Source organism: Lithobates pipiens, unplaced genomic scaffold (genome assembly GCF_037356315.1).
Source record: "Lithobates pipiens isolate NorthernLeopardFrog02 unplaced genomic scaffold, aLitPip1_a1.2 Scaffold_19, whole genome shotgun sequence".
NCBI lineage: Eukaryota > Metazoa > Chordata > Amphibia > Anura > Ranidae > Lithobates > Lithobates pipiens.
The window spans coordinates 12,396,016-12,408,515 of NW_027507764.1; the positions used below are offsets into that span (position 1 = coordinate 12,396,016).

General features: G+C 47.6%; 1 protein-coding gene across 3 annotated transcripts in view; it reads left to right on the forward strand.

Moving 5' to 3' along the window:
• Nucleotides 1–12,500, forward strand: part of LOC143995810 (DNA topoisomerase I, mitochondrial-like) — a 171,528-nt gene that overhangs the window by 107,693 nt on the left and 51,335 nt on the right. For all 3 annotated transcript variants that reach the window (XM_077490522.1, XM_077490523.1, XM_077490524.1), the window contains 2 exons: nt 8,076–8,191; nt 11,051–11,172. In XM_077490522.1, the coding sequence (XP_077346648.1) occupies nt 8,076–8,191; nt 11,051–11,172 (238 nt within the window). The remainder of the gene's footprint in view (nt 1–8,075; nt 8,192–11,050; nt 11,173–12,500) is intronic.

The following is a 12,500-nucleotide window of genomic DNA, read 5'->3' on the forward strand; positions in this document are numbered from 1 at the left end:
TGGGTAATGTGTTAGGATCTATACTGGTGTGGACTGGGTAATGTGTTAGGATCTATACTGGTGTGGACTGGGTAATGTGTTAGGATCCATACTGGTGTGGACTGGGTAATGTGTTAGGATCCATACTGGTGTGGACTGGGTAATGTGTTAGGATCCATACTGGTGTGGACTGGGTAATGTGTTAGGATCTATACTGGTGTGGACTGGGTAATGTGTTAGGATCCATACTGGTGTGGACTGGGTAATGTGTTAGCATCCATACTGGTGTAGACTGGGTAATGTGTTAGCATCCGTACTGGTGTGGACTGGGTAATGTGTTAGGATCCATACTGGTGTGGACTGGGTAATGTGTTAGGATGCATACTGGTATGGACTGGGTATTGTGTTAGGAACAAAAAGGATGCCACATTGCTGAAAATGTATCAACCTACAGAAGGCTGAATTCAAAGAAGACACCCCAAATAATTTAAAAAATGATGCCGCAGGCTTGTCCATTTTGCTGAAATTTAATTGCAGCAACTCAAAATGGTGCTCAGTATTTTGTATGGCCCCCCCCCCCCCCCCGTGCTCGTATGCATGCCTGACAATGTGGGGGTCATGCTCCTAATGAGACGAGCATACTCTTGCCACGTGAGGCCAGGCATTGTCATGCACCAGGAGGAACGCAGGACCCACTGCACCAGCGTAGGGTCTGATAATGGGTCCAAGGATTTCATCCCGATACCTAATAACAGCAGAGTGCCATTGTCTAGTCTGTAGAGATCTGTGCCTCCCTCCATGGATGTCTCCCTAGACCAGTGATGGCGAACCTTGGCACCCCAGATGTTTTGGAACTACATTTCCCATGATGCTCAACTACACTGCAGAGTGCATGAGCATCATGGGAAATGTAGTTCCAAAACATCTGGGGTGCCAAGGTTCGCCATCACTGCCCTAGACCATCTCTGACCCACCACCAAACCAGTCATGCTGAACGATGTTACAGGCAGCATAACGTTCTCCACAGCTTTTCCAGACCTTTTCACGTCCGTCATATGTGCTCAGGGTGGACTTCTCTCAAAGCACAGGGTGCCAGTGGCAGACCCACCAATTCTAGAGTTCAATGGCAAATGCCAATCGAGCGCCACAGTGCTGGGCAGTGGACACAGGGCCCACTACAGGATGTCGGGCCCTCAAGCCACCCTCATGAAGTCTGTTCCTAATTGTTTGGTCAGAGACATTCATACCAGTCAGTAGCCTGCTGGGTCATTTTGTAGGGATCTGGCAGTGCTCATCCTGTTCCTCCTTGCATAAAGGAGCAGATACCGGTCCTGCTGATTGGTAAAGGACCTTCTACGGCCATGTCCAGCTCTCCTAGAGTAACCGCCTGTCTCCTAGAATCACCTCAATGCTCTTGAGACTGGGAGACACATCAAACCTTCTGGCAATGACACGCATTGATGTGCCATCCTGGAGGAGTTGGACGTCTATGGGGCACAGGTATTGCCTCATGCTACCAGCAGTGACACTTTCCCTAACCAAAAACAAAAGGATTTTTGGAGGCGACTTCAGCGTGACCTTGAGCAACCTACAACGTGATTTAAAGTTTCCTCGAGGACAGGCGACTTTGGCTGTGGCCAATCGCAGAATAATCAGCTCTGTGGGAGGGGGAGGGGGTTCCCTGGGTAAACGTGGGGAGTACCTGGGTAAATTCTTTTCTTTTTTCCTGTAAAGTTGCTTCAATAAAGATGGCGATCCTGACTTGGAAGCGACTTTCATTCAAACCTATGGGTAGAAGTCCCCTTGAAGTAGTACAGGAACCTTTTCTGAAGTCGGAGCGACTTCAGTAGTGTACATTAAGATGGCTCTCATTCACTTCTATGGCATTTCTTGTGTCCGGCGACTTGAGGACTTACAAGTAGGATCCCAAGTCGCTGTAGTGTGAACCGTAACTTAACTACTTCCCGCCCTGCACATAAACGGCTGGGTGAGCGCGCTCTCCTTCTGAGTGGACGTTCAGGAACGTCCCTCCAAAAGGCGGCGCAGCGGTGCGATCCTGATGCGTTCGTGTCACCCGGACACGACGCATCTCCAATCGGCGGGAGGGCTCTGTGCATTGGCCCTCCTGATCACATGACGGCTGTGTCCAATCACAGCCGTCATGTGATGTAAACACAGAGCCAGTTGCTAGGCAATCGGCTCTCCTCTCCTCACACATAAGTTGTCGGAGAGGAGAGCGGATCGCTGCAGCCGGCTGGTGATCAGTGAGTATGAGCTGCTTTTTTTTACAGCTTTCTACTCACTGATCACCAACCTAGTGTCACCACACAATGTAAAACACACGTCCCCAAATAATAAAAACACATGTTCCCCCACATATGTCCCACTAAAATCACGTCCCAATGATTATCTGCATACATATGTCCGTGATCACCTGCGCACATCTGTACATGATCATTTGCGTACATATGTCCGTGATCACACAAACCAATTATTATACACTTCACAGAAATGTTTTTTTTTTCCAAAAACATGTAACAATGCATTTTGGCTTAAATTTATGACAAAATTCGATTTGATTGGATTTCTTTTAAAATAGAAGAAAATATTCTTTTTGTTTCCAAATTTCTGCTCTTCTTTTTTTTTTTTCACTTATATCACAAAAACGCAATCATGAATAAATACCAGCAAAAGAAAGCTCTATTTGTGCGAACAAAATGATAAAAAAATTTATTTGGGTACAGCGTAGCGCGACCGCGCAATTTGTCATTGAAAATACGAGAGCGCTTAAAACTGAAAATTGGTCTGGGAAGGAAGGGGGTGAAAGTGCCCCCCCCCCGGTATTGATGCAGTTAAAGATGATGTTATGGCGAGTAAATGGCTAACAAACATCATGCTTTAAGAACCCTTTCACACCACACCACCCTTTGCGTCGGTGGTAGAACGCCGCTACTATTAGCGGCGGATTGGCGGTGCATTTCGGCCGCTAGCGGCCGCGAAAGGGTTAGAATTACAGCGCTGCCCCATTGATTTCAATGGGGAGCAGCGGTGGAGGAGCGGTAAACACACCGCTCCTTCACCGCTCTAAAGAAGCTGCTGGCAGGACTTTTTTCTGACGTCCTGCCAGTGCACCGCTCCAGTGTGAAAGACCTCGGGGCTTTCACACTACACACAATGGTGCAGCTTCTTTAGGGCGGATTGCAGGCGCTATTTCTAACGCTACAGCGACTGCAAAACGCCCTGGTGTGAAAGGGGTGTAAAATTGCATATGCCCGTGGAATGGTACCTAAAAATCTCTATAGGCAAAGCTTGTCAAAGTCTTTACAGTTCACCAGTTTAGAGTTACAGAGAAAGTCTGGTGCTAAAATGATTGCTTTTGCGGTGATGCCTCACGTGTGATGCGATCGCTGTGTATATATTCATGCAGGACCGATATGCGTGACATCACAGGGGGGGTGGGGGGGACAGCGGTGCCCTTTTAAACAATTTTTTGTTTATTTTATATAAAACTTTAACACTGTACCTTTTAACCACTTTCAGACCGGACCATTTTGCTGGTAAATGACCAGAGGTCTTTTTACAATTTGGCACTGCGCTGCTTTAACTGGTAATTGCGCGGTCATGCAATGTTGTACCCAAACAAAATTTGCGTCCTTTTCTTCCCACAAATAGAGCTTTCTTTTGATGGTATTTGATTGCCTCTGCGATTTTTATTTTTTGCGATATAAACGTAAAAAGACCGCAAATTTTGAAAAAAAATGATATTTTCTACTTTTTGTTATTAGAAAAATCCAATAAACTCAATTTTAGTCATACATTTAGGCCAAAATGTATTCAGCCACATGTCTTTGGTAAAAAAAAGTCAATAATTGTATATTTATTGGTTTGCGCAAAAGTTGTCACATCTACAAACTAAGGTACGTTTTCTGGAATTTACGCAGCTTTTAGTTTACGACTGCCTATCTCATTTCTTGAGGTGCTAAAATGGCAGGGCAGTACAAACCCCCCCCCAAATGACCCCATTTTGGAAAGTAGACCCCCTAAGGAAATTGATAAGTGGCATGTTGAGCCCATTGAATATTTTTTTTTTTTGCCTCAAGCGATTGAATAATGACAAAAAAATTTTTTTTTTTTTTTACACAAAGTTGTCACTAAATGATATATTGCTCACACATGCTATGGGTATATGTGAAATGACACCCCAAAATAAATTCTGCTGCTTCTCCTGAGTATGGGGATACCACATATGTGGGATTTTTTGGGAGCCTAGCCGCGTACGGGGCCCCGAAAGCCAAGCACCGCCTTCAGGCTTTCTAAGGGCGTAAATATTTGACTTCACTCCTCACTACCTATTACAGTTTTGAAGGCCATAAAATGCCAAGATGGCACAAAACCCCCACAAATGACCCCATTTTAGAAAGTAGACACCCCAAGCTATTTGCTGAGAGGCATGTTGAGTCCATGGAATATTTTATATTTTGTCACAAGTTGCGGGAAAATTACAAACTTTTTTTTTTTTTTTTCACAAAGTTGTCACTAAATGATATATTGCTCACGCATGCCATGTGAAATGACACCCCAAAATAAATTCTGCTGCTTCTCCTGAGTACGGGGATACCACATATGTGGGACTTTTTGGGAGCCTAGCCGCGTACGGGGCCCCGAAAACCAAGCACCGCCTTCAGGCTTTCTAAGGGCGTTACAGTTTTGAAGGGCATAAAATGCCAAGATGGCACAAACCCCCCCCCCCCCCCCAAATGACCCCATTTTGGAAAGTAGACACCCCTAAATTTAGGGGTACACTAGTGAGACTAGGTAATAAATGGCGGGTGCCCTGAAACTATAAAAAAATAACTAACCAACCAGCGTCACCTGTAACAGTTATATGGTGATCACTGGTGAAAGGGTTAACTAGGGGGCAATCAGGGGGCTTTATGCGGTAGTATATGGGGGTCCCTGGCGCTATAAAAAGCTGCGGCGAACCTAAATACCTACCTGCCTAACTAGCGTCACCTGTGACACTAATACAGTGATCCGAAAAATGATCGCTTATTAGGCTGGGTTCACACTGGAGTGATGCGGGAACGCCACGAATCCGCGGCGGGTTCCTGCATCACATGCCTCCCGGCGGCAGTTCACACTGCCCTATGCGAACTGCTGGGAGTGTCAGTGAAATGTTAATGACACCCCCAGATCAGTTCGCATATCGCAGTGCGATCTGCAAACTCGGATCGCATGGTGTTAACACCCATGCGATCCGATTCTGCTGCGGGCCAAAAAAAGGGTCCCGTGCGAATTTGCGGCGGGTGCGATGCGAATTCAGCCATACTATCTGTATGGCTGAACTCGAATCGCACAGAGATCGGATGTGATTTGCACTGCAGTGCGATGCGAATCACATTCGTTCTCATAAATCGCTGCAATGTGAACCCAGCCTTAGTGACACTGGCGACGGGGGGTGATCACGGGGTTAAACCTTTATTGGGGGGGTTAGGGGGGTACATTAGAACTAAAGGGGGCTAACCCTAACTGCCCTAACAGTTATTACAGTCACAAATGACACCAATGCAAAAAAAATAAAAATAAATAAAAAATGACATTGGTGTCACTGTGACTGGGGGGCAGGGGTAATTGGGGGGGTGATCGGGGGGGTGTGAGTGTGCCTGGCATGTTCTACTGTGTAGTGACGTGTTGGTGCAACTCACCGATCCGCTCTCCTCCGCGTCGGAACGAAAAATACCGACACGGAGGAGAGAATACATCACTTCCTCTCCTGTGTTTACATTACAGGAGAGGAAGTGATGTCACAAAGGATTTCTATTCGTCGGGAGCGATCGCGAGGGGGTTGCCATGAATGAATGGCCGCCCCCTCGTCCGGGATCGCTCCCGAACGAATACCGACCGCCGCAGGCACCGGGCGGGGGCCCGATCGGGCCCCCGACCCGCGGGAAGGCAGGGACGTACATGTACGCCAATATGCCTGCCCGTGCCATTCTGTCGACGTACATCGTCGTGCGGCGGTCGGGAAGTGGTTAAAAAATAAAAAAAGTTTGATCAACTTTATTGCTATCGCAAGTTAACAATTGATAACCATTGTGATAGCATGGGTTGTAACATGGTCCTCTATATGGAGAGGTCTATTAGACCCCAAATCTCTCATCTGACTTCCAAAGCAGCCAATCAGACAGATCGGTCTGTTCGATCGCTTCAATGGCCGGTAACAGGCCAGTAATCCAAAGAACCGGAAGTGACGAAATCCAGTTTCTGGCGTCGTAGAAGAGGAGCGGAGGTCGTCGCATCCTTACCAGGGCTCCTCGATAACTCGGGAGAAACCGGTAAAGTCTGGGGCGGGGTGTTGCCCCTTCCTCCGCCCTGTAAAAGTGATCGAGTGGCTGCTCAGACACTCCGTTCACTTTTCTTTGTGGGGAATCGCTGGCACCAAAAAAGTTATGTATTGACCATTGCTACAGCGAGGGCTGAGATGTCTTTGCTCCCGTCCAAGGACGTATATGTCTGTATGGCGATTAAATAAAAACAAGGATGTGAGGCTCCCTGACTAGTGTACACTCAAGGCAGTGGGGTGTTTAGCGCTAAGGCGATTTAGGGGAAAATGGATACCAACTTTTTTTTAAAGAAAACTGCGTTTCTCGCCCCCTCCCCTTTCCCTCTGCTTACAAATCGCCCTCCAATGCCTTTTACTTACCTTCAGTCTTCCTTCTCATCCAGAATAAATGAGATTGGGATCAAAAGTAACATTTCTGTCTTTGCAGATGACACCGAGCTATGCGGTGGAATAACGTCCTCACAGGATGTCTCGAAATTACAAGCCGACCTCAATGCTCCATCTAATTGGGCGACTATGTGGCAGATGAGGTTTTATGTTGAGAAATGTAAAGTTCTGCACTTGGGGGGCTAAGAATATGCATCATACATACTAGGGGGAGTACAACTGGGGGGATCCATAGTGGAGAAGGATCTGGGGGGATCCATAGTGGAGAAGGATCTGGGGGGATCCATAGTGGAGAAGGATCTGGGGGATCCATAGTGGAGAAGGATCTGGGGGTTTTGATAGATCATAATCTCAATAATAACATGCAATGCCAAGCTGCGGTTTCCAAAGCGAGCAAAGTCCTTTCCTGTATTAGGAGAGGTATGGACTCCAGAGAGAGAGAGATATCATTTTGCCCCCCTGTACAAATCATTAGTAAGACCATCTGGAATATGCAGTTCAGTTTTGGGCTCCAGTTCTCAAAAAGGATATCTGGGAACTGGAGAAAGTGCAGAGAAGGGCAACCAAACTGATAACAGGCATGGAGGAACTCAGCTATGAGGAAAGATTAGAGGAACTGAATTTATTCACTCTTGCTAAGAGGAGATTAAGGGGGGCTATGATCAACATGTTCAAATTATATAAGGGGTCCATATAGTGAACTTGGTGTTGAGTTATTCACTTTACAGCCAACACAGAGGACAAGGGGGCACTCTTTACGTCTAGAGGAAAAGAGATTTCATCTCCAAATACGGAAAGGTTTCTTCACAGTAAGAGCTGTGAGAATGTGGAATAGACTCCCTGCAGAGGTGGTTCTGGCCAGCTCAGTGGATTGCTTTAAGAAAGGCCTGGATTATTTCCTAAATGTACAGAATAGAACGGAGTACTGACATTTATAGGTAAAGTTGATCCGGGGAAAATCCGATTGCCTTTCGGCGGATCAGGAAGGAATTTTTTCCCCTGATTTAGCAATTTGGATCATGCTCTGCTGGGGTTTTTTGCCTTCCTCTGGATCAACTGTGGGTATAGAATTGGGTATATGGGATTGTATGATATTATTATAAATTTTTTTTTTTTTTGTGGTTGAACTGGATGGACTTGTGTCTTTTTTCAACCTGACTAACTATGTAATACGGTAGATGGTCGCTGCAAATGTCCATTCATATCTGAACCCAGCATAGGTAGTTACTGACTATCAAATATTTGCAAGCAATGCAAAGGTGGAAATGAGGATACAAACAGATGGTCCTTTGCGCCCTGAGTTTTTTTATATAGATATATATTTGTTTGCTGTGAATTTCTTGTGAGCCTGATTTCATGTTTGTAGGTGGGAAGAAGCCAATCATGACGATGGCACCAAGTGGAAATTTCTTGAACATAGAGGCCCATATTTTGCTCCTCCATATGAACCTCTTCCAGAGGACGTCAAATTCTACTATGATGGTAAGGGCAACCAGTGCCAACTGTTCATTTACTGCAGGGGGTCTCCAAACTTTCTAAGCAAAGGGTCAGTTTACAGTCCTTCAGGCTTGAGGGGGGCCAGACTGTGGCCAGTGGGAGTAGAAATGCCCCAACGTCAGTGCCCCATCATTGGTTTTAAAGGGAGAAATAGTGCCCAATTATTGGTATTAATGAAAGAATGGTGCCCTATTGTTTGTGTCGGTGGGAGGAATAGTGCCCCATCATTGGTGTCGGTGGGAGAAATAGTGCCCCATCATTGGTGTCGGTGGGAGGAATAGTGCCCCATCATTGGTGTCGGTGGGAGGAATAGTGCCCCATCATTGGTGTCGGTGGGAGGAATAGTGCCCCATCATTGGTGTCGGTGGGAGGATTAGTGCCCCATTATTGGTTTTAATGGGAGAAATAGTGCCCCATAATTGGTTTTAATGGGAGAAATAGTGCCCCATTATTGGTTTTAATGGGAGAAATAGTGCCCCGTTGGTATCAATAGAAGAATCTTGCCCCGTCGATGGTGTCAGTAGGGGGAATGGTGCTTCATTGTTGGTATCAGTGGAAGAATAGTTCTCCATTAATGGTGTTAGAAGGGGTAATGGTGCCCCATCATTGGTGTCAGGAGGAATAGTGCCCCATCATTGGTGTTAGTGGGAGAGAGAGAGTGAGTGCCCTGTTTTTGGTATCCATAGAAGAATCGTATCCCATTCGCGGAATGGCGCCCCAAGGCCAAGATAAAACCTAGCAAAGGTCAACATTCGGTCTGCAGTGCCAACTGTTCTTTTAACCACTTGCCAGCCATGCTACAGCGCAGTCCTCCAGTTCTAGGAGGGCATCCTCCCAAAACCCCGCCTCCTGCGTTCCCCCTGGGGCATGCATCTGGTGTGCCCTGTGACCACTGTGTCCTTCAGACGCAGCTGATCACAAATCGGGATATATAGGACCAATCGCAGCAGCTCCTTTACCGTGTGATCAGCTGTGCCCAATCACAGCTGATCACATGTAGACAGACTTGCCGGTTATCAGCATTTCCTTTCCTCACACGCTGTGTCTGTGTGAGGCAAGAAGAGCGGCTACCTGGCAGGCCTGTCGGCACGTTGTTTATACTGATAATCGGGGCACTGCCAACAGTGGAAATGTTCAGCGTGCTGCAAGTATTTTCTCCAGTGGGGAGCACTGAGAGTGCAACAACATACAAAGACGTTTTTCACAAATGTGCGCTTTTAACCTCATGGCAACAATTTTTTTTTCCTACATGACTGTGTCCCTGTGCACACCGCCATCTCCATAAAGGCATGGTGTGACAAGTTTGGTAAAGCACGGAGGTCTCCAATCTTTGACCCACTTCCAAATGCTGCCCTCTAGCCTGCCTTTGGGGCACTATTCCTCCCACTGACACCAACAATGAGGTACTATTTCTTCTACTGATGCCAATGATGTGGCACTATTCCTCTCACTGACACCAATGATGGGGCACCATTTCTTCTGCTGATGCCAGTGATGGGGCACTATTCCTCTCACGGACACCACCAATGGGGCACTATTCCTCTCACGGACACCACCAATGGGGCACTATTCCTCTCACGGACACCACCAATGGGGCACTATTCCTCTCACGGACACCACCAATGGGGCACTATTCCTCTCACGGACACCACCAATGGGGCACTATTCCTCTCACGGACACCACCAATGGGGCACTATTCCTCTCACGGACACCACCAATGGGGCACTATTCCTCTCACGGACACCACCAATGGGGCACTATTCCTCTCACGGAGTGAAGGTGTGTGTTATACGCCAATGCGGTATATGTAAAACGCTACGTAAATTGTTGGCACTATACAACTACCTGTAAAAAATAAAAATGAATAAAAGAATACAGTGAAGTGCAGAAAATAAAAAATAGTTTAGCACAGTGGTCTCAAAACTGTGGCCCGGGGGCCACAGTGGCCCTTTGCTAGGATTTATCTGGCCCTAATTCCACTAACCGACACCAATGATGGGGCACCATTCCCCCTGACATCACTGACGGGGTACAATTCTTCTATTGATACCAACGGGGCAATAATTCTCCCATTAATACCAATGATGGGGCAATATTCCTCCTACCTACACCAATGACTGGGCACCATTCCCCCTACTGACATCAATGATGGGGCACTATGCATTTATTGATCCCAACAGGGCACTATTTCTCCCATTAGAACCAATGATGGGGCACTATTCCTCCCACTGACACCAATGATGGGGCACTATTCCTCCCACTGACACCAATGATGGGGCGCTATTTCCCTCCCCCCCCCCCCGGTCACAATCCGGCCCCCCTGAAGTCTGAAGCACAGTAAACTGGCTCTTTGGTGACCCCTGGTGTCGAGGCGCTATAGTGGCCAGCACAGTACCTTGACTACAACCCATTTGAAACCTTTTTGAGATGAACTGGATTGACAAATGCTAAGCTGGTCTTCTCAATATATCTGTTATATTTTACAAATACTGTTTTGACTGAATGGGCACATATTCTTACAGATTCCCCAAAATCTTGTGGGAGGCCTCCTCACAGGAGTGGAGACTGTTATTGCCACAGAGTGGGGGGAACTAACACTAAATAATGGTCATGGTTTTGAGATATGATGTCCAAAAAGCTCATTGAGGTGTGATGGGGCCGGTGTTCACAAACTTTTGACCATATAGTGTTTGTGTACATGTTAAGAACGCACACATAACTGCATCATGTTAGAAGCCAGTAAATACGGTCAGGGTGGAAATCCAGGTACCGTGTAATGCAATATAGTCTGCAACTGCTTTATCGGGTCATTGCACTCATTCAGCCTTTTCCATGTGTTTTAGGAGAACAGATGAAACTTAGTTTGGCGGCCGAGGAAGTAGCCACTTTCTATGGAAAAATGCTGGATCACGAATACACCACCAAAGACGTATTTCAAAAGAATTTCTTTGCTGACTGGAGAGGAGTAAGTACTACATAGAAAAAAAATGACTGAGCTGATCTGTTTCCTAGAGCAGGGGTCATCAACCCCCGGTCGCCGGCCCACTACCGGGCCGTGGCCCTTCTGCAGGTGGGCCGCGGGTGGCCGCAAGACACATGCTGGGCTACCGGCATGAGAGCGCTGGACGGGCAAGTAGAGATGATATCATCTCTCTCCGCCCCCCTCTGCATCACCGCTCTTCCGCCCTCAAAGCCAGTCTGTCGGAGGTGCAGCGGGGAGCAGAGAGATGACATCATCTCATACTGCCTGCCCCGCATCGCCGCTCTCCCCTGGCTCCTCAGTGTGTGAAAACAGGATTCTTTTGTTCAGCGGCGCAAATTGCCTGCCCCCCCAGACAGCTAATCAGGGATGGCAGAAGGGTGGAGCCAGAGACTGAGAGCCGAAGGAGTCCCGGACCCTCCCTCTGCCTGATGAGACCAGTTGCAGCGTGAGGAGAGAGACACCCTGCAACATCCAGAGGGGCGATCCCACAGAGATGTGACGTCATCAGTGACAGGTGAGCTGTGTGTGGGAGTACAGGTGAGGTATGCTGGGACTTGTAGTTCACCCCCTCAGCTGTCTGCCTGACATACCACAAGGGGCGCTCCACTCCGCATCTGGTGACAGGCAACGTGGCAGGTGGCAATCCACATCTTGTGGCAGGTGATGTGGCAAGTGACATTCCGCTTCTGGTGACAGGCAGCGTGGCAAGTGACTAGGCACATCTAGCAGCAGGCGACAGTGGTAAGTGACACACTCAAGGCTCCCACTGATTCTACGGTATGGCGAGTTGAACTATTTCATTTATTACTGCAGTGTAATAATAGAAATAATGTGCTTCGATCACCCCGACACCATATCAAGCATGGTGCCGTGATGATTGAATCGCTAACACCAGCCATTGACCGTGAAAAATCGTGACCCCCCCCCCAACCCCCCCGGTCCTTGGCACAATTTTCAGCCACACAGCTTGTCCCCGGTGCCAAAAAGGTTGGGGACCACTGTCCTAGAGGACACGGCAGACCGTAGGGGTATTCGCTGTGCCCCTAGGACAGTGATGGCGAACCTTGGCACCCCAGATGTTTTGGAACTACATTTCCCATGATGCTCTGGCACTATGCAGTGTAGTGGAGCTTCATGGGAAATGTAGTTCCAAAACATCTGGGGTGCCGAGGTTCGCCATCACTGCCCTAGGAGGATGCATGCTAAGTAAGCAGAATAGTATGCTTCTCTCACAGGAAGTGGGAACTTTATTATTAGCTTGTAAGATCCATCATCTTGGCTCTTCTCACCCCTCGCTTCCGGGTCTCACT